This window comes from Hemitrygon akajei, chromosome 3, assembly GCF_048418815.1.
Source record: "Hemitrygon akajei chromosome 3, sHemAka1.3, whole genome shotgun sequence".
NCBI lineage: Eukaryota > Metazoa > Chordata > Chondrichthyes > Myliobatiformes > Dasyatidae > Hemitrygon > Hemitrygon akajei.
In genome coordinates this window covers 205,556,050-205,578,759 of record NC_133126.1, presented here as the reverse complement: position 1 = coordinate 205,578,759, position 22,710 = coordinate 205,556,050, and the positions used below count along the sequence as shown (strand labels likewise).

Sequence of the window (22,710 nt, the reverse complement as noted above, 5' to 3'; positions counted from 1 at the left end):
GCTCATTTTAGTTCTTTCCCCGCCAGAAAAATGTGTAGACCCTTTCCTTCAGTGTACCTGAATCCGCCAAACTTGTTTCTTGTAGGGCAGCTGTATCTACCTTGAGCCTTAGTAGCTCATTGTTAATGACCGCTGTTTATCGTGCATCTTTGATATCCTTGAGGTTTTGGTCAAGTCCAGTCATCATTGTGCGGACATTCCAACATCCCAACTTGAGGGGTGTTGTCTTATTTGATTTGTTTTCTTTCTTGTCTGCTGCAGTAGTTAAAGTCAGCTCTTCGTGGAATAATCCGTTGTCCCCATGCACCCAATGAGGAAGCCTGACTGTGGCAGGACAGCACCTTATTGGCTGGGGGCTGCCCAGCTCGAGGAAGGTGGTAGCTGTCCAGTGAAATGCGATGGTCTCTCCCACCATCAGAAGCAACCCCTGGCACCATGCTCTATGCCAATCAAGCATTATGACTTATAACCGGTAACTGCTGCTTCCCGTGTTTGGCCAGCGCTATAAAGCAAAGCTGGAGTGGCTTCTCCAGGGCGCAAGCCAGGGCAGAGTTGATATGGAGATCCATCTGTTGCCCACGTAGTGGGACCCCCCTCTCCATGCTGACGACAGTTGATACAGTCGATAAAGGAACGACGAAAGTCGATACGGTTTGGCGCCAGCAGCATCGCAGGAGTTGCTGTGCCAGTGCTGGGTACAGCAGTCAGCTGCCTTCGGAACTCCAACTCCGGATTTTTCCTCAGGGTTTACTCCCAAAGCCTTTCCCGTGAGCGGGTATAGCCGCAAGGCAGTGGAGGTTTGAAATCAGAGTTTTCCCTGTCCTAGATGAGCTACCATCTGTGGTTAACGAGCCCCATCTGACTGGAGCAGCTGGTTCCAAGGGTAGTCATAGCCGGAGGGTGGTAGTGGGGACAAGTTCCCACTGCTAAACAAATGCACTTCATGGCGTTTGTCTCAAACAGCCTCTGACAACCAAGTCCAACTCCTGGCCTTCACGTGTGGCATAGTCCTTATGTCTGGCGGAGCTGTTCTCACTGACAGGAGAAGGGGCAAAGGTGGGCCACTGGCATCTTAAAACCAGTCACCAAGGTACATCTGTAGAAATTTGCAATTGCACACAACACATATATAGTAGTTACGAAAACACATCCAGTCACAAAATAATATTAGCACTCCGAGTGACATGGCCTGATGATTGATGAGGTGGAGTTATGAGAATGCTTGATGAAACAAATCAGTAGATTTACTGCTCTTGGGGTCGTGGTTGAGTTTTCAGAAGGTTCTGCCACATTCCTACCCAGGTATAGGGTGGTGCCAGAGGATTGCAATATGATAAATAGTAACACACTTTAGAACACTCCAAGCAATGTAACAGCATGCCAGGCAATTATAGGCTAGCCAGATTAATCTTTAAAGCTAGAAACTTTTATCGCTTTCCCTAATGGTTGAAATAAATGCACTTCGGTGAAGCTGCCTCACTGTACCCCACCTTCAACAAGGATCGCTCCCTATGTGACTCCCTTGTCCATTTGTCCCTTCCCACTGATCTCCCTCCTGGTACATATCTTTGCAAACGGAACAAGTGTCCCTTCCCACTGATCTCCCTCCTGGTACATATCTTTGCAAACGGAACAAGTGTCCCTTCCCACTGATCTCCCTCCTGGTACATATCCTTGCAATTGGATAAAGCGGCCAGTGAGTGAGTGGGCCAGTGAAGGAGTGGAGATTTGAGGCTTTGACTCGAGAGGCTGAGGACGAGCTTCTCTCCAAGTGAGGTAAGGCCGGGTAATTTCCTTTCATTGGAGAAAGTTTCAAAAGTTGAGGCAAGTATTGGGTAGGTCATGGCAGCTGAGATCGGCCCCGTGGTTTGTTCATCCTGCAGCATGTGGGAAATCAGGGATACTTCCAGTGTCCCTGACGACTATGTGTGCAGGAAGTGTGTCCAACTGCAGCTTCTGGCAGACCGCATTAAGCATCTGGAGCTGCGATTGGATTCATACTGGAGCATCCGCGATGCTGAAAAAGTCGTGAATAGCACGTTCAGTGAGTTGGCCACACCGCAGGTAAAGGCTACACAGGCAGAAAGGGAAGGGGTGGCCACTAGACAGTGTAGCAGTAGGCAGGTAGTGCAGGAGTCCCCTGAGGTCATCTCCCTCCTAAACAGATATACTGTTTTGGATACTGTTGGGGGAGATGTCTCATCAGGGGAAGACAGCAGCAGCCGAGTTCATTGCACCATGGGTGGCTCTGCGGCACAGGAGGGAAGGAAAAGGAGTGGGAGAGCTATAGTGATAGGGGATTCGATTGTAAGGGGAATAGATAGGTGTTTCTGCGGCCGCAAACAAGACTCCAGGATGGTATGTTGCCTCCCTGGTGCAAGGGTCAAGGATGTCTCTGAGTGGCTGCAGGACATTCTGGAATGGGAGGGTGAACAGCCAGTGGTCGTGGTGCACATAGGTACCAACGATATAGGTAAAAAACGGGATGAAGTCCTACAAGGTGAATTTAGGGAGTTAGGAGATAAACTAATAAGTAGGACCACAAAGGTAATAATCTCTGGATTACTACCAGTGCCACGTGCTAGTCAGAGTAGAAATAGGAGGATATTTCAGATGAATACGTGGCTTGAAAAATGGTGCAAGGGGCAGGGATTCAAATTTCTGGGGCATTGGAACCAGTTCTGGGGGAGGTGGGACCGGTATAAACAGGATGGTCTGCATCTGGGCTGGACTGGAACAAATGTCCTAGGGGGAGCGTTTGCTACTGCTGTTCAGGAGGCTTTAAACTGATGTGGCAGGAGGATGGGAACAAGTTCCTTCTCATCTCCATTCTAAATGGATGCCCCTCTATTCTGAGGCTGTGCCTTCTGTTCCTGGGTATCCCCCACTCCTGGAAACACACTTTTCCATGTCCACTCTGTCCAGGCCTTTCAATTTTCGAGAGGTTTCAATGACATCCCCCCTCAATGTACTGAGATACAGTGGAAAAACATTTACAGGTATTGCTATATAGACAGATCATTCCATACTTAAGTACATCAAGGTCATAAAATGGAAAACTAAGTGCAGAATATTAAAGTAACTGAAAAAATTCGAAGTGAATTTATGTCAAAGTATGTGACATCATATGTCACCATATACAATGCTCAGATTCATTTTCTTGTGAGTGTACTCAATAAATCTATAGAATAATAACCAAAATAGAATCAATGAAAGACCCTCCCCCCCTCCAACTTGGTTGTTCAACCACAGTGCAGAAGAGAATAAACTGCAAATACAAAAAGAAATAGTGATAATATCTAAATAAGCGAAAGCTAATAGTCCTGAGTTTGAAATGGCTGGCTTCTTGTACACTTTCCATCTGTGCTGGTTTGAGTGTTGAGCTAGCTACTCAGCCTCACAAAAAACAGTCAAATGGCAAAAATGTAGCTCGATGCACCACAAGGCATGAAAAGGAAAACAACAATACATGCTGAGGACATGAGATGAAAATTCCTTGAAAGTTGTGGGAACAGTATTGATGAGTGAAGTTATCCCCTCTGGTTCAGGAGCCAGATGGTGGATAGATAATAACTGTTTTTGAACCTGGTGTTGTGAGTCCTGAGGCTCCTGGACCTCCTTCCTGGTGCAGCAAGCAAGAAGAGAACATGGGTGGTGGGGGTTCCTGATAATGGGTACTGCTTTCCTCCGACAACGCTCAATGCTTTTCCTGTCATGGACTAGGTCGTATCCACTACTTTTGTAGGATTTTTCATTTAAGGGTGGTGCAGGCAGACAAATAAGGGGCAAAGCCCACAATGAGGTAGACTAGGAGATTGAGCGTACCTCTCAGTTTATGATAGGTCCATCCGAGAGTCTGGTATCAGATTGCAGTTGTGGTATGATAACGTGCCGCTTATTCCTCAGTTGTGCCCCTGTTACCCCTAGACTTGCTGTATCAATGCCACTCTGGCTGAGGTTGTTCACTGAGAATTCCACTGCCTGTTTCATGCTCACGGCACAGCTCATGACTTAACAGCCTGTCCTCCTGTGACTGACTCAGACCTGCAACACTTTCAGAAGGTAGCTCAAGGCTCTGGGTAGATACCACTCACGCTGCCTCAGCCAAACTCTCCAAATTAGAATCAGGTTTAAAATCACTGGTGATTTTAAAACCATGAAATAGGTTGTTTTGCGGCAGCAGTCGTAGAGTCACGGAGAAGTAAAACACAGAAGCATGCCCTTCAGCCCATCTAGTCCATGCCAAACTGCCTACTCCCATCAACCTGCATGTAGCCCTCCATATTCCTACTATCCATGCACCTGTCCAAACTTCTCTTAAACGTTGAAACAGAGCTTGCTGACTGTTCATCCACCCTCTGAGTGCAGAGAGTTCTCCTCACATTCCCCTGAAACTTACCACCTTCCTCTCTTAATTCATGACCTCTGCTAGCAGTCCCACACAACCTCAGTGGAAAGAGCACCTGCATTTTGTGTGTGTTGCTCTGGATTTCCAGTATCTGCATAATCTCCCATGTTAATGATTAGCTGCTTAAATGATTGCTTGTGTGGTTTACTTGTAGTTGTCATCTTCCTCTCCTCTGGGAGTTGGAACTATAGACTTCCACACCAGACTGTTCATGAATTTGAATTTGAGCGTGACAGATCTTGTCTCTTCCTTTGATGTAAACCGAACCTGGAGCAGCATAGCCCAGTGCAGGCCCTTCGGCCCATCATGATGCCAGTGAGCCAGTATATGGTCCATATCCCTCTGTTCCATGCCTGGTAAACTTGCTGTTGAACGTGGTTCCACCACCTCCCTGGACTGTTCCAGGGATCTATCACTATCTGCATCTCATTGAAACTTCATCCTCTCACATTAAATCTGCCCTCTAGTATCTGACAGTTACCCCCTGGGAAAAAGACCCTGATGATATACCTATTTATTGGAATTAGAATTGGTTTACTATTGTTACGTGTACTGTACAGTGGAAAAGCTTGCCTTAATTATCTTATTCATACAGATCAAATCAAATCATGACCCAGTGCATTGGGCTAGAATCAAGTGTCAAGGCTACCAAAAAATGTACAGTACAGGCAAACAGTCCAGTGCAAGTTCAGAACAGGGTAGGTGGTGAGGTCAACAATCCATCTTATCGTACAAGGGAACTATTTAATAATCTTGCAACAGTGGGGTAGAATCTGTTCTTGAGCCTGGTGGTATGTGATATCTGCCTGGTTTGTGGGTTGGGGGGTGGGGGAGAAGGGAGAATGTCTAGGGTGGGTAGCATCTTTGATTATGCTGGCTGCTTTACTGAGACAGTAAAGAGATTGTGAAGACAGTAGCATGTTCTTTCAACAATCACTAGATACTAGAATGGTTCCGTAGGACCGGAACAATGCAAAGATCACTCTACTCTTGAAGAAAGGAGGGAGACAGAAGAAATTAAATTATAAACTGGTTAGCCAGATTGCAGTGGTTGAGAAGATGTTGGATCTGCAAACTTGGCCTCAAAGCCATCAATCCCGTCATCCAAATCATTGACATATACGATGCGCTATCAATAACTCTAGGAGACTGGAAGTAGAGTACAAAATGATAGGCTTTTATTTACAGCGAAAACGGGCACGGCCATGTTGAAGACTGAGGGAGGAGCAGTGCCCCAATCACCTTTATACAGGGGTCTGTGGGAGGAGCCACAGGAGCAGTCAGCAGAGGGGCGTGTCCAGACAGGTATACATAGTTTACCACATTCACCCCTCCTTTTTTTTAAAAGAGCGTCCCCACGGGGCGAAGTTCCTGACAAGTATATTTACGGGTCAAGTCTATCAGGCGGGCGAGTCTGTCACTGCAATCTACGTAGCACCGGTGGTGATTGCACCGGTGATGGTGGTTGTGCTGGTTCCGGCCCGACTTGAGGTGCCAGCCCGTTAGGCATCAGTAATCCCTCATGCGTGTGCGTGTGTGTGGTGCCCGGTATGGGAGTGTCATGAGGTGTCCGTGTAGGGCTTGGAGTGCGCGGTGTCTCGTGGGTATATACATGGGTGGGTACGGGGTTCATAGTCACCGCAGAGTGTTCAGGGTAGGGGTCTGGTGTTCCTGCAGGTGCCAGGTGTCTTCCTGCCCAGCAGGTAAGACCACGTAGGCATACTGGGGGTTTGCATGAAGTAGCTGAACCCGCTCGACCAGCGGGGAGTATTTATTGCTCCTCGCATGTTTCCGGAGCAGCACTGGCCCTGGGGACGTCAGCCAAGCCGGTAGGGTGGTCCCGGTGGTCAATTTCACGGGAAAAGAAAAGAGTTGCTCATGAGGGGTGGCATTGGTGGACGTGCATAACAGGGAGCGGATGGAGTGGAGTGCCTCGGGGAGGACCTCCTGCCAGCAAGAGACCGGCAGTCGCTTTGACCTAAGGGCTAAGAGTGTGGCCTTCTCCCTCCCCACCTGTCCATTCCCCCGGGGATTATAACTCGTGGTCCTACTAGTAGCAATACCCCTAGCCAGCAGGTTTTGGCGCAGCTCGTCACTCATAAACGAGGACCCTCTGTCACTGTGGATATAGCAGGGATATCCGAACAGAGTGAAGAGCTTGTGCAGGGCCTTTATGACGGACGCGGCAGTGGTATCGAGGCAGTGGATGGCAAAGGGGAACCGCGAGTATTCGTCGATTATGTTAAGAAAGTACACATTGCGGTTGGTGGAGAGAAGGGGGCCCTTAAAGTCGACACTCAGTCGCTCAAAGGGGCGGGTGGCCTTGATTAACTGTGCCTTTTCAGGCTGGTAGAAGTGCAGTTTGCACTCAGCGCAGACTTGGCAGTGCCTGGTCATTGTCCTGATCTCCTCAAGGGAGTAAGGCAGGTTCCGGGCTTTCACGAAGTGGAAAAGCCAGGTAACCCCCGGGTGGCAAAGATCTGCATGGAGGGCGTATAGCCGGTCGATCTGTGCGCTGGCACATGTTCTGCAGGATAGGGCATCGGGGGCTCATTGAGCCATCTAGGCCAGTACAGGATATCATAGTTGTAGATGGAGAGTTCGATTCTCCATCTCAAAATTTTATCATTTTTGATTTTGCCCCGCTGTTGGTTGCTGAACATGAATGCAACTGAGCGCTGGTCAGTGAGCAAGGTGAACCTTTTGCCGGCGAGATAGTGCCTCCAGTGCCTAATAGCTTCCACTATGGCCTGGGCTTCTTTCTCCACCGCAGAGTGCCGAATTTCAGGGCCTAGAAGGGTACGAGAGAAGAAGGCTACCAGCCTTCCTGCCTGATTGAGGGTAGCAGCCAGCGCAAAGTCGGAGGGGTCACTCTCTACTTGGAAGGGAATGGTCTCGTCCACCGCATGCATTGTTTCTTTGGCAATGTCCCATTTAATGCAGCTGAAGGCTGCGCGGGCCTCGGCAGAGAGGGGAAAGGTGGTCGACGACCAGGGGGTGGGCCTTGTTGGCGTAGTGAGGGACCCATTGTGCATAATAGGAGAAGAAGCCCAGGCACCTTTTGAGGGCTCTGAGGGTGTTGGGAAGGGGGAGTTCCAACAAGGGGCGCATACGGTCAGAGTCAGGGCCAATGACCCCGTTCTCCACGACATACCCAAGGACAGCAAGTTGGGTGGTTCCGAACACACACTTGTCCCTGTTATAGGTAAGGTTAAAAGCTTCGGCTGTTCGGAAAAATTGTTGGAGGTTGGTGTCGTGATCTTGCCAGTTGTGACCTCAAATGGTGATGTTATCCAGATATGGGAACATGGCCTTCAGTTGGCACTGATCCACCATCCGGTCCATTTCCCTCTGGAAGACAGAAACACCATTCGTGACACCGAAGGGGACGCGCAGGAAGTGAGAGAGCCTGCTGCCTGCCTCGAAGGCGGTGTAGGTGCGGTCCTCCGGGTGGATGGGGAGCTGATGGTAAGCGGATTTCAGGTCTATGGTCGAGTACACCTTGTACTGAGCTATCTGATTGACCATATCCACGATGCGGGGTAGGGGGTACGCGTCAAGCTGCGTGAACCTATTGATGGTTTGACTATAGTCCACGACCATCCTATTTTTCTGCCCGGTCCGAACAACGACCACCTGGGCCCTCCAAGGACTTGTGCTTGGCTCAATGATCCCCGAGCAGCCGCTGCACCTCCGACTTAATGAAGGCCCTTTCCCCCGCGCTGTACCTCCTGCTTTTAGTTGCCACAGGTTTACAGTCGGGGGTGAGGTTGGCGAACTGCGGTGGGGGAGGGATCTTGAGGGTGGAGAGGCTGCAAGTGGTGTCCGTAGTGTGGCTGTTGGCATGGTGTTGGGTGGGATGTGCAGGTAGGTGTGTGTGTGTGTGGTCAGTAGCAGGGTATGTGACGAAGTCCCACAGAACTGAGGATTTCTGACAGTGAGTGGTGGGAGGGGCCCATCATATGCCATAGTCACACTTTTCAGGTGGCTCTGGAAGTTGAGCCCCAATAGCACAGGGGCACACAGTTGAGGCATGACTAGTAAGATAAAGTCCCGATATTCTGTGCCCTGCACCACTAGTGTTGCTACACAACCCCCCGGCATGTCTGTGGAATGCGACCCAGAAGCCATGGTGACCTTCTGGCTTACCGGCTGTGTCACGAGTCCGCAGCGTTGCACTGTGTCCGGGTGAATAAAACTCTCAGTGCTGCCCGTGTCAAACAGGCAGCTAGTCCTGTGCCCCTCCACCAGGATGTCCATCATTGACCTGGTGAGCTGGTGCGGGGCGCTTTCCTCGAGGGTCACGGAGGCCAGAGTTGAATTGCCGTCTTGATCCGGCGCGGTGGGGTGCCCAGTAAGCACTCGTAAGTCGTAGGTGGTGCGAGGTGGTGGAGACCAAGATGGCTGCCCCCATGCCTCGCACGTGGCGCTGCTCGACCCCGCTCGCGGTTTGGACTTACAGGCCTTGGCGAAGTGGCCCTTCTTTCCGCAGCTGGAGCAGGTAGCTTCTCGGGCCGGGCAGTGTTTTTGGGGGTGCTTCTCGAGTCTGCAGAAGTAACACTGCGCGGACTTGCGACTGGCAGCAGCCATAGTCGATTTGCTGGTGGGTTGCGGGAACTTCACGGACTCGCGACTGGCAGCAGCCGTGGTTGATTCGCCGGCGGGTTGCGGGGTCTGCAGCGTCCATGGTGCCAGCGGGAGATCATGTGCCTGGACAGCGTCAGCATTGTGCAGAGCGGCCTCCAGCGTGTCGGCCAGCTCGATTGCCGAATGTAAGGTAAGATCGGCGTGTTCCAGCAGCCGCTGGCACACGTACGCTGACCTGATCCCCGTAACGAAGGTGTCTCGTACCAGGAGCTCCGCATGCTGTTCCGCCGTCAGTCCCCTGCAGTCACAGGCCTGCACGAGTGTCTGTAGGGCCCGGACAAACTCAGCGCTCAACTCTCCGGCCCGCTGCCGCCGTTCGCTAAGCGATGTCTTGAGTAGACGGTATTCACCGGCCGCAGGTATTGTCGTTTGAGGGTGTCCATCGCACCCTGGTAGCTCGGTTGGTCCCTGATAATCGAGTAGACCTGTGGACTGACCCTGAAGAGGAGAACTCTGCGCATCGTGGCAGGCTCGGTTACTTAAATTTCCTCGAGGTACGATTCAAAGCAGGCTAGCCAGAGTTCGAAAGCGTTGCCGGCCTCCTGGGATTGAGGGTCAATATCCAGTTTGTTGGGTCGTAAAATGGATTCCATGTTTTAAAATAGCTGTTAATAAAATTGATGCGCTATCAATAACTCTAGGAGACTGGAAGTAGAGTACAAAATGATAGGCTTTTATTAACAGCGAAAACGGGCACTACCATGTTGAAGACTGAGGGAGGAGCAGTGCCCCAATTACCTTTATACAGGGGTCTGTGGGAGGAGCCACAGGAGCAGTCAGCAGAGGGGCATGTCCAGACAGGTATACATGGTTTACCACAATATAACATGAAAAGAATCGGTCCCAATACCCATCCCTGTGGAACACCACTAGTTGCCGGCAGCGAACCAGTATAAGTACCCTTTAGATAGATAGATAGATACTTTATTCATCCCCATGGGGAAATTCAACTTTTTTCCAATGTCCCATACACTTGTTGTAGCAAAACTAATAACATACAATACTTAACTCAGTAAAAAAATATGATATGCATCTAAATCACTATCTCAAAAAGCATTAATAATAGCTTTTAAAAAGTTCTTAAGTCCTGGCGGTTGAATTGTAAAGCCTAATGGCATTGGGGAGTATTGACCTCTTCATCCTGTCTGAGGAGCATTGCATCGATAGTAACCTGTCGATAGTGTTTATTCCAACACTGTGCCTCCTACAAGTCAGCCAATCTTCAGTTTCCTCTTTCAGAACCCTGTGGTGTAGACCACCTGGTCCAGATTACTGATCTACCTTCAGACCTTTCAGCTTCCCAAGCATCTTCTTCCTGGTAATGGCAACTTCGTACACTTCTGCCCCTTGACAGTCTCAAACTTCCAGCATACTGCTAGGGACTTCCACAGTGCAGACTGATGCAAAATACTTATTCAGTTAGTCCGCCATTTCCTTTCCCCCATGACCACCTCTCCAGAATCATTTTCCAGTGGTCCGATATCCACTCTCACCTCTCTTTTACCCTTTATAGAGCTGAAGAATCTTTTTTGTATCTCTTTTTATATTCTTGGCTAGCTTACCCTTATATTTCATCTTTTCTCTTTTTATAGCTTTTTTAAAGTTGATTTTTCAAAGCTTCCCAATCCTTAGCCTTGATGAGAGTATTAAGGCAGTTTCACAGACAGTGACTGTAGTTTTAAGACAGAAGACATCTAATGTTTACTTCTTGAATACCTGATTTTTACACGTTTGCCTTAATATCACTGGCATATGTCGTGAAATTTGCTGCTTTGCAGGAGTAGTAAATTGCAATACATAATTTTAAAAATCCATAAATTACAATAAGAAGAATATATATATAATAAATTAAATAGTGCAAAATGAGAGCAAAAAATAATGAGTTATTGTACATGGGGTTTATTGTCCATTCAGAAATCTGATGTTGGAGGGGAAGAAGGTGTTCCCAAACCGTTGAGAGTGTGTCGTCAGGCTCCTGTACCTCCTTGATGGTAGCAATGAGAACAGGGCATGTTCTGCGTATTCTTAATGAATGATGCATTACATTTTTGAGGCATCACCTTTTGAAAATGATCTTGATGCTGGAGAGGTTAGTGCCCATCATGAAGCTAGCTGAATTTACAACTTTCTGCAGCTTTTTACAATCCTGTGTAGTGGTCCCTTTATATCACTTATTGATGCAACCAGTTAGAGTGCTGTCCATGGTACATCTGTAGAAATTTGCAAGAGTCTTTGGTGACATACAAAGTCTCCTCAAGCTCCTAATGGAACATAGCCACTGTCATGCCTTCTTTGTGATTGCATTAATATGTTGGGCTCAGGATAGATCTTTAGAGATGTTGACATGCAGGAGTTTGAAACTGTTCACCCTTTCCACTGCTGATCCCTCCATGACCCCTCGACTTCCCTTTCCTGAAGTCTACAATCAATTCCTTGGTCTTGCTGACATAGAGTGCAAGGTTGTTGGTGCGACACCACTCAACTAGCTGATCGGCCTCACTTCTGTATGCCTCCTCAAACATCCAAGCTCGCTTTTCTCCCTGAGGACAGAAGGACGCCATTTAGATAATTAATCCCAGACTTTATGCTTGTTATTGTACTGTTCCTGAAAACTTTGTACTTGTTTTTCCCAATCTGTGTCTGTGTACAATGAGTGCTCTCTTTATCAGGCATACCTTCCAAATATCTAATCAGCTAATCATGTGGCAGCATCTTAATGCACAAAAACAAGCAGACATGATCAAGAGGTTCAATTGCTGTTCAGACCAAACATCAAAATGGGGAAGAAATGTGATCTAAGTGATTTTCACTGTTGAATGATTGTTGCTGCCAGACGGGGTGGTTTGAGTATCTCAGAAACTGCTGGCCTCTTGAGGTTTTCATGCACACCAATCTCTAAAGTTTACATGCAAAAATCAAGAAAAAATCTAGTGAGCAGCAGTTCTGTAGGCAAAAACGCCTTGTTACTGAGAGAGGTCAGAGGAGAATGGCCAGACTGGTTCAAGCTGACTGGAAGGTGACAGTCACCCAAATAACCATGTGTTATGACAGTGGTGTGCAGAAGAGCATCTCTGACTGCACAACACATCAAACTTTGAAGTGGATGAGCTACAGCAGCAGAAGACCACATTAGGTACCTCATAAAAGTTTCTTTTTAAATGAAGGGAACCCCCGAAACCTCTCAAAGTATGTGAGTGGGAAATGTGAAAAAGCAGCATGGGACTTCATCACTAGTTTTTAACTTGGGAATGGAAGACAGATGTTCTCTTTGGAACAGCTACTATTTTTCCTATGGATGTACTTACGATTTTCTGCAGTTCAATGTGCCCTTCTCAGATGAGTTGGGTCTGCATTGTCTGTGGGAAGGTGTGTTTGTCATTATCTGCTGTTGGAGAATTTGCACTATTCACACGGTATCACAGCAGTGGAAGTTTCTGAGAGTGTACATCACACACTACCTCTTGTGGTCTCAGAGCACGTCTTACACAGTAAAGGAAGCTCAGTAACGCCTCCACTTTCTGAGGAGGCAGAAAAGAGCTGGACTTTGCATGTCTATACTCGCGTCATTCTACAGGTGTGCAGTAGAGAGTGTCCTAACAAGCTGCATCACGGCACGGTATGGAAACTGCACTGCGGCGGACAGGAAAACCCTACAGCAGTTGGCAAAGCTGCCCAATGAATCACTGGCACCAGCCTACCCACCTGCAATGACATTTACAGAGAGGTGCCCGAAAAAGGCCATTAACATCATGAAAGATTCCACCCACTCTGCTCATGGACTGTTTGTCCCATTCCCATTAGGAAGGAGGCTATGTAGCATCCATGCCAGGACCATCAGACTAAAATAACAGTTACTTTCTTCAAGCAGTAAGATTGATCCACACCTCCACCCACTAACCCACCCCTTCACACCCCCAACCACTACAACTTTACCATTTCCTGCCAGTCACCTTATGTACAGACTCTCCTGTGCCCATTGTCACTTTATGAACATATAATCAATCTATGTATATAAGCTATCTTATGTATTTATATTTATTGTGTATTTTATTTTGTGTTCTCTATCTTACTGTATTTTTTTGTGCTGCATCGGATCTAGAGTAACAATTATTTTATTCTCTTTGACGGTTGTGTACTGGAAATGACATTAAACAATCTTGAATCTTAAAAGTGTTCCATCTCAGACAAGTTGGGTCTACATTGTCTGTGGGAAGGTTCAGAATTGGTGGCATCTGCAGTGAGATCCAATCCGGGACAGTAGGAAAAAATAAAGCAGCTGACAACTGCACAGCTGTTGGCCAAACCTTCAGAAGCTGCAGCTGACTCTGACCGAGACTACTCGCAGATGAGATGGACCAGCTAACCACCACATCTCCAGACACTGTCCTAAGGTATGCTCTGACGAGGAGAGAAAGAGTCCCTTGCTCAGGACTCCAGTGGTTACTCTGCACCCATTTGTTCATGTTGTGCATGTCAACACTGAAGTGTGTTTCACAAAGCTTAAAACTTTCAGTAGTCTTTTATAAACAGGAACTAATATATCACTGCTGTGTTTTAAATGAACTGATTCCACAACCTATGGATTCACATTTAAGGACTCTATAACTCGTGTTCTTGATATTTATTGCTTATTTATTTATTATTTTTATTAGTTTCTCTTTCTGTAATTGCACAGTTGTCTTTTGTGCATTGTTTTTTTGTCAGTCTCTGTTATATGCAAATTTTCATTGATTTTATTCTGTTTCTCTCTATTTACTGTAAATGCCCGTAAGAAAATGAATCTGTGTTGTATATGGTGGAATATATATATGTATATATACTTTGATGATAACTTTGAAATTTTAATTATATTTGTATTCTTTAAACCTGAGTAAATCTTAAAACCCCATCAAATTGTGTGTGTGGTTAAAAGTTGAATTGGAGATTGAGTTCTTGGCTTATCTCTGAGTTCAGTTCACAGGATAGTCTATTGGGATTCAGGGTAGAGATTGAATTTGCCTTTTAATATAACAACTTGGGGTACCACGGTAGTGTAGCGGTTAGTGCAACGCTATTACAGCTCGGGGTGTCGGAGTTCAGAGATCATTTCTGGCATCCTCTGTGAGCAAGTCTTCACATCTGTACGTGGGTTTCCTCTGGGTGCTCCGGTACCGGTTAGTAGATTGTGAACTGTCCTGTGATTGGGCGAGGGTTAAATCAGTGGGCTGCTGGACAGTGCGGCTCATTGGACCAGAGGGGTCTGTCCATGCTGTATCTCAAAATAAATAACTGGATAAATTTATAAACAGGAACTGAAATATCAATGCTGTGTTTTAAATGTTAACATAATTATATTCCTTAAAACCACATGAGCAAATCTTAAAAATCCATCAAATTGTGACAGAATGTGGTTAAAAGTTTAACTGGACTTCAGGAATTCTCTGTTTGGTTCTGAGTTCTGTTCATGGGAAAGCCTATTTTCAACGGACATTCAAATGTACCAATTAGTATAACAACTTGGGTGCAGAATTTCTGCATTTGTAAAATGATCGAACATTACTGTGGGACCAGAGTGATCTGATTTTGTGGCCCGTATGTCAGGAATATGTGCACAATGACCCAAGATAGAGAGAGCTTGAGTTCAGATTGGAGGAGTGAGACTGGCATTGTGGGCAGAGAAGGCTGGATTTGTACCCTTACTGGAATACCAAGCCACGAAGGTAGTAATGCACAAGGCCCAGGTGAACAAACTGAATGATGAAGAGTGCAATATAATTGGAAATCTGTAGTTCTGCTTTGTTAAAAACATTGAAACTACAGAACGTTGAGTAAAAATAGATGCTGTAAAAATAGTTTGTGAAATGCAGGTTATGTGTTGAACAATTCCACCCAATGTAGATTAACTCAGGTATTTGTGGAGCGGCTGTTCTGAGCTTTTAGTCAGTGTTGTACTTTGTGCACTATTTATCTTGATCGTATGAATCGAAAAACCAGTGTGAATGAGTGCCACAGTAGTGTACCGGTCAGTGTGATGCTATTGTGACTCAGGGCTGCGGTCAGTAATGGTCAGTGTGGTGCTATTGTGGCTCAGAGCTGCGGTCAGTAACGGTCAGTGTGATGATATTGTGGCTCAGGGCTGCGGTCAGTAACGGTCAGTGTGATGCTATTGTGGCTCAGGGCTGCGGTCAGTAACGGTCAGTGTGATGCTATTGTGACTCAGGGCTGCGGTCAGTAACAGTCAGTGTGATGCTATTGTGGCTCAGGGCTGCTGTCAGTAACGGTCAGTGTGGTGCTATTGTGACTCAGGGCTGCGGTCAGTAACAGTCAGTGTGGTGCTATTGTGGCTCAGAGCTGCGGTCAGTAACGGTCAGTGTGGTGCTATTGTGACTCAGGGCTGCGGTCAGTAACGGTCAGTGTGGTGCTATTGTGGCTCAGGGCTGCGGTCAGTAACAGTCAGTGTGATGCTATTGTGGCTCAGGGCTGCGGTCAGTAACGGTCAGTGTGATGCTATTGTGGCTCAGGGCTGCGGTCAGTACCGGTCAGTGTGGTGCTATTGTGGCTCAGGGCTGCGGTCAGTACCGGTCAGTGTGGTGCTATTGTGGCTCAGGGCTGCGGTCAGTAACGGTCAGTGTGGTGCTATTGTGACTCAGGGCTGCGGTCAGTAACAGTCAGTGTGGTGCTATTGTGGCTCAGGGCTGCGGTCAGTAACAGTCAGTGTGGTGCTATTGTGGCTCAGGGCTGCGGTCAGTAACGGTCAGTGTGGTGCTATTGTGACTCAGGGCTGCGGTCAGTAACGGTCAGTGTGGTGCTATTGCGGCTCAGGGCTGCGGTCAGTAACGGTCAGTGTGATGCTATTGTGGCTCAGGGCTGCGGTCAGTAACGGTCAGTGTGGTGCTATTGTGACTCAGGGCTGCGGTCAGTAACGGTCAGTGTGGTGCTATTGTGACTCAGGGCTGCGGTCAGTAACGGTCAGTGTGATGCTATTGTGGCTCAGGGCTGCGGTCAGTAATGGTCAGTGTGATGCTATTGTGACTCAGGGCTGCGGTCAGTAATGGTCAGTGTGGTGCTATTGTGACTCAGGGCTGCGGTCAGTAACGGTCAGTGTGGTGCTATTGTGGCTCAGGGCTGTGGTCAGTAACGGTCAGTGTGGTGCTATTGTGGCTCAGGGCTGCGGTCAGTAACGGTCAGTGTGGTGCTATTGTGGCTCAGGGCTGCGGTCAGTAACGGTCAGTGTGGTGCTATTGTGGCTCAGGGCTGCTGTCAGTAATGGTCAGTGTGGTGCTATTGTGGCTCAGGGCTGCGGTCAGTAACGGTCAGTGTGGTGCTATTGTGACAGGGCTGCGGTCAGTAACAGTCAGTGTGGTGCTATTGTGACTCAGGGCTGCGGTCAGTAACGGTCAGTGTGGTGCTATTGTGACAGGGCTGCGGTCAGTAACGGTCAGTGTGGTGCTATTGTGACTCAGGGCTGTGGTCAGTAACGGTCAGTGTGGTGCTATTGTGACTCAGGGCTGCGGTCAGTAACGGTCAGTGTGGTGCTATTGTGACTCAGGGCTGCGGTCAGTAACGGTCAGTGTGGTGCTATTGTGGCTCAGGGCTGCGGTCAGTAACGGTCAGTGTGGTGCTATTGTGGCTCGGCTGCGGTCAGTGTGATGCTATTGTGGCTCAGGGCTGCAGTCAGTAACGGTCAGTGTGGTGCTATTGTGGCTCAGGTCTGCGGTCAGTAACAGTCAGTGTGGTGCTATTGTGGCTCAGGGCTGCGGTCAGTAACGGTCAGTGTGGTGCTATTGTGACTCAGGGCTGCGGTCAATAACGGTCAGTGTGGTGCTATTGTGACTCGGCTGCGGTCAGTGTGATGCTATTGTGGCTCAGGGCTGCAGTCAGTAACGGTCAGTGTGGTGCTATTGTGGCTCAGGTCTGCGGTCAGTAACGGTCAGTGTGGTGCTATTGTGACTCAGGGCTGCGGTCAGTAACGGTCAGTGTGATGCTATTGTGACTCAGGGCTGCGGTCAGTAACGGTCAGTGTGGTGCTATTGTGGCTCAGGGCTGCGGTCAGTAACGGTCAGTGTGGTGCTATTGCGACTCAGGGCTGCGGTCAGTAACGGTCAGTGTGGTGCTATTGCGACTCAGGGCTGCGGTCAGTAACAGTCAGTGTGGTGCTATTGTGGCTCAGGGCTGCGGTCAGTAACGGTCAGTGTGGTGCTATTGTGGCTCAGGGCTGCGGTCAGTAACGGTCAGTGTGGTGCTATTGTGACTCAGGGCTGCGGTCAGTAACAGTCAGTGTGGTGCTATTGTGGCTCAGGGCTGCGGTCAGTAACGGTCAGTGTGGTGCTATTGTGACTCAGGGCTGCGGTCAGTAACAGTCAGTGTGGTGCTATTGTGACTCAGGGCTGCGGTCAGTAACGGTCAGTGTGGTGCTATTGTGGCTCAGGGCTGCGGTCAGTAACGGTCAGTGTGGTGCTATTGTGACTCAGGGCTGCGGTCAGTAACGGTCAGTGTGATGCTATTGTGACTCAGGGCTGCGGTCAGTAACAGTCAGTGTGGTGCTATTGTGGCTCAGGGCTGCGGTCAGTAACAGTCAGTGTGGTGCTATTGTGGCTCAGAGCTGCGGTCAGTAACGGTCAGTGTGGTGCTATTGTGGCTCAGGGCTGCGGTCAGTAACGGTCAGTGTGGTGCTATTGTGGCTCAGGGCTGCGGTCAGTAACGGTCAGTGTGGTGCTATTGTGGCTCAGGGCTGCTGTCAGTAATGGTCAGTGTGGTGCTATTGTGGCTCAGGGCTGCTGTCAGTAACGGTCAGTGTGGTGCTATTGTGGCTCAGGGCTGCGGTCAGTAACGGTCAGTGTGGTGCTATTGTGGCTCAGAGCTGCGGTCAGTAACGGTCAGTGTGGTGCTATTGTGGCTCAGGGCTGCGGTCAGTAACGGTCAGTGTGGTGCTATTGTGGCTCAGGGCTGCTGTCAGTAATGGTCAGTGTGGTGCTATTGTGGCTCAGGGCTGCTGTCAGTAACGGTCAGTGTGGTGCTATTGTGGCTCAGGGCTGCGGTCAGTAATGGTCAGTGTGGTGCTATTGTGGCTCAGAGCTGCGGTCAGTAACGGTCAGTGTGGTGCTATTGTGGCTCAGGGCTGCGGTCAGTAACGGTCAGTGTGGTGCTATTGTGGCTCAGGGCTGCTGTCAGTAATGGTCAGTGTGGTGCTATTGTGGCTCAGGGCTGCTGTCAGTAACGGTCAGTGTGGTGCTATTGTGGCTCAGGGCTGCGGTCAGTAACGGTCAGTGTGGTGCTATTGTGGCTCAGAGCTGCGGTCAGTAACGGTCAGTGTGGTGCTATTGTGGCTCAGGGCTGCGGTCAGTAACGGTCAGTGTGGTGCTATTGTGGCTCAGGGCTGCGGTCAGTAACGGTCAGTGTGGTGCTATTGTGGCTCAGGGCTGCGGTCAGTAACGGTCAGTGTGGTGCTATTGTGGCTCAGGGCTGCGGTCAGTAACGGTCAGTGTGGTGCTATTGTGGCTCAGGGCTGCTGTCAGTAATGGTCAGTGTGGTGCTATTGCGACTCAGGGCTGCGGTCAGTAACGGTCAGTGTGATGCTATTGTGGCTCAGGGCTGCGGTCAGTGTGATGCTATTGTGGCTCAGGGCTGCGGTCAGTAACGGTCAGTGTGGTGCTATTGTGGCTCAGGGCTGCGGTCAGTAACGGTCAGTGTGGTGCTATTGCGACTCAGGGCTGCGGTCAGTAACGGTCAGTGTGATGCTATTGTGGCTCAGGGCTGCGGTCAGTGTGATGCTATTGTGGCTCAGGGCTGCGGTCAGTAACGGTCAGTGTGGTGCTATTGCGACTCAGGGCTGCGGTCACTATGTTAGTTGGTCATTGTAAGTTGCCAGTGATTCAGCTAGGGTTAAATTGGTGGATAGCTGGATGGCTGAATGCACTGGAAGGGCAAGTTCCGTGCTGTATCTTTAAATGAAGTAAAAACATAAATTCTAACCCATGTGGATTAGCCGAGGTATTTGTGGAATGGATGTTCTGACCTTTCAGTGAGAGTTGTATGCACAATTCGCCTTGAATGCAGACTGATTTATACGAATTGAAAAGCTAGAGGATTCGCTTTGGTGAACTATAATTTCCCACAGTAAACGTTGTGCTCACTCCAGGCTGGTACAGAGGGCATGAGTGATTTCCCTCGTATGGAGGCAGTTCTCTTTGGCAGCATTAGGGAATGTGTAAATGTTTTCCTTTCCTCCTACATGTAAATACTGAGCTCAAGGTCAATCATTAGACCAGAAGATATAGCAGCAGAATTGGACCATTCATCTACCAAGTCTGTTCCATCATTCCATCATGGCTGATTTATTAACCCTCTCAACCCCATTCTCTGTCTTCAACCCGTAACTTTTGATGTCCTGATTAATCTAGAACCTACCAACCTCTGCTTTAAATCTACCCAATGACCAGAGCTTGACAGTCATCCGTGGCAAGGAATTCTACAGATTCACCAAACTTTAGCTAAAGAATTTTTTCCTCATCTCTGTTCTAAATTGATATCCCACAATTCTGAGGTTGTGCCCTCTGGTCCTAGACTCCCCCATGATAGGAACCATCATCTCCAAGGTTTCAATGAGATTTCTCCCTATTCTAACCTTCAGCAAATCCAGGCCCAGAGCTATCAAACACTGCTCCTATATCACCCCTATCATTTCTGGGATCGTTCTCATGAACCTCCTCTGCACAGTTTGTGCTAACACATCTTTCTTGGATAAAACTACTCACAATACTCCAAGTGTGATCTGACCAAACCTTAGATAACCTCAGCATTACATCCTTTCTTTTGTATTGTAGTCCAAATGAAATGAATGCTAAAATTGTATTTGCCTTCTTGACCAACTACTCACCTTATCTAAGCCTTCATGGAATCCTGCACAAGGACTCCCAAATCCCTTTACGTCTCTGATCCTTGAATTTTCCACTTATTTTCATATTGTCTGCAAACTTGGACACCATCAATTCCATCATCCATATCATTGTCAGACAGTGTGAAAAGGTCCCAATGCTGACTCCTGCTGCCCCCCACTAGTCGCTGCCATCCAATGAGAGGAGGGGTCCTTTATTCCACTCCTTGCCGCTGTCAGTCAGCCAATCCTCTATCTGTGCTAGAATCTTTCTTGTAATACTATGGGCTTTTAGCTTGTTAATCAGCCTCATGTGTGGAACCTTGTCAAACAACTTCTTAAAATTCAAATAAACAACATCCACTGACTCTCCTTTGTCTATTCTGCCTATTATTTCCTCAAAGAATTCCAACAGATTTGTCAGGCAAGATTTCCCTTTAAGGAAACCATGTTGACTTTGGCCTATTTTATCAAGTGTCTCTAAGTACCCTTGAAACCCCATCCTTAATAATGGACTCCAAAATCTTCCCAACCACTGAGGTCAGACTAACTGGCCTATAATGTCCTTTCTTCTGCTTCCCTCCTTCCCTTCTTGGAGAGTGAGTGACATTTACGTTTTTTCAGTCTTCTGGAACCATACCAGAATCTAGTGATTTTGAAAGATCATTACTAATCTCTTAATCACAGTCTCTTTCGCTACCTTTCAGAACCCTGAGATGTAGTCCATCTGGTCTGGTGACTTATCTATCTTCCCAAGCACCATATGACCATCAGAAAAAGGAGCAGATTTAGGCCATTTGGCCCATAGACTCTGCTCTGCTATTTCATCATGGCTGATCCAATTTTCCTCTCAGTCCCAATCTCCCGCCTTTTCCCTGTAATCCTTCATGCTCAGACTAATCAAAAACCTATTAACTCTGCTTTAAAGTCCAGTGACTTGGCCTCCACAGCCACCTGTGGCAAAGAATTCCACAGATTCACCACTCTTTGGCTAAAGAAATTCCTCCTTATCTCCATTCTAAATGAATGCCCCTCTATTCTGAGGCTGTGCCCTCTGGTCTTAGACTCTCCCATGATAAGAAACATGCTCTCCACATCCGCTCTATCAAGACCTTTCAACTTTCAATAGGCTTCAATGAGATAACCCCTCATTCTTCAGAATTCTAGGGAATACAGGCCCAGAACCATTAAATGCTCCTCATATGATATGCTTTTCAATCCTGGAATCATTTTTGTAAGTCTCCTTTGAACCTTTTCCAACGTCAGTACATCTGTTCTCAGATAAGAGGCCCAAAAGTGCTGACAATACTCCAGTGAGGCTTCACCAGGGCCTCATAAAGCCTCAACATTACATCCTTGCATTTATATTTTAGTCCTTCTGAAATTAATGCTAACATCGCATTTGCCTTCTTCACCAACTCAACCTGCAAGTTAACCTTTAGGAAATCCTGCACGAGGACTTTCAAGTCCCTTTGCACCTCAGATTTTTTCAGTTTTCTCTCCATTTAGAAAATAGTCTGTACTTTTATTTCTTCCACCAAAGTGCATGACCAGACACTTCCCGACACTGTATTCCATCTGCCACTTCTTTGCCCCTTCTCCAAATCTGTTTAAATCCTCTGTAGCCTCTCTACTTCCTCAGCATTACCTGTCCCTCCATGTATCTTTTTATCTGCAAACTTGGCAACAAAACCATCAATTTTGTCATCCAAGTCATTGAAATATAGGCAGAAAAGGAGAAGAGATCCTGTGCAGTGGGTATATAAAGAGGCTGAAGAGGACTTCCAAGGTAGTAATCTTCCGATTACTCCCTGTGCCACAGGCTGGTAGGAATGGGGACGATAGCATTGATGAATGAGTTGCTGAGGAGATAGTGCCAGGACAGGGTCTCAAGTTCTTGGATCATTGGAACCTGTTCTGGGGAAGGGGTGACCTGGACAAGAGGGATGGGTTACACCTGAAGTGGAGGGGAACCGAAATTCTGGCCGGCAGGTTTGCTAATGATGCTCAGGAGTTTAAACCAGTTTTGCAGGGGGCTGGGAACTGGAGCCCCCGGTCAGAAAGGAAAATGTGGGACCAGGATGTAGATGTCAGGAAAAGTATTGAAAGGCAAAATTGAAATAACAGGTCTGTTGGGTCGGATTGTTTGAAGCATGTATATTTTAATGCTAGGAGTATTATGGGTAAGGGTGATGGACTTAGAACATGGATCTGTGATGTTGTAACCTTTCCTGAAACTTGGTTGAGAGAGCGGCAGGAATAGGTGATTAATGTACCAGGTTTTTAAAGTTTTAGAAAAGATAGAGGAAGAGATAAAAGAGGGTAGGGGAGATCACTACTAATCAGAGACAATATCACAGCTGCACTCAGGGGAGACATAATGACAGACACTGAGTCCGTTTGTGGAAGTGTGAGCCTCCCAATGAGCATTAAGGTGGATAAGTCCCCAAGGCCTGATGGGATTTACCTCAGGTTATTGAAGGAGGCAAGGGACAAGATTGCTGAGCCGTTGACCAATTACTTTGTGACCTGTCTAGCCACAGACGAAGTCCTGGAACTGATAAGTGGCTAATGTTATACCTCTGTTTCAGAAGGAAACAAGGGAATACTCTGGGAACTATAGACTGATAATTCTCACATCAGTTGTAGGGAAACTGTTGGAGAAAATATTTAGGGATAGGATATTTGGGCATCTGGAAATCCATGGTCTAGTTAGGGAGAGCCAGCATGGCTTTGTGCAGCTTGATTGAGTTTTGTGACAAGGTGATGAGAGAGATTAATGAGGGTAGGGCAGTGGCTGTTG

General features: G+C 47.8%; 1 protein-coding gene across 3 annotated transcripts in view; it reads left to right on the top strand.

Annotated features, from left to right (window-relative positions):
* Positions 1-22,710, top strand: part of LOC140725800 (tumor protein 63-like) — a 166,777-nt gene that overhangs the window by 88,274 nt on the left and 55,793 nt on the right. Inside the window, exon 2 of one of the 3 annotated variants that reach the window (XM_073041734.1) lies at positions 13,227-13,446. The exons of the other annotated variants lie outside the window; for them this stretch is intronic. Coding sequence (XP_072897835.1) covers positions 13,406-13,446 — 41 coding nt within the window. The 5' untranslated portion in view covers positions 13,227-13,405. The remainder of the gene's footprint in view (positions 1-13,226; positions 13,447-22,710) is intronic. 3 annotated transcript variants of the gene reach the window in all.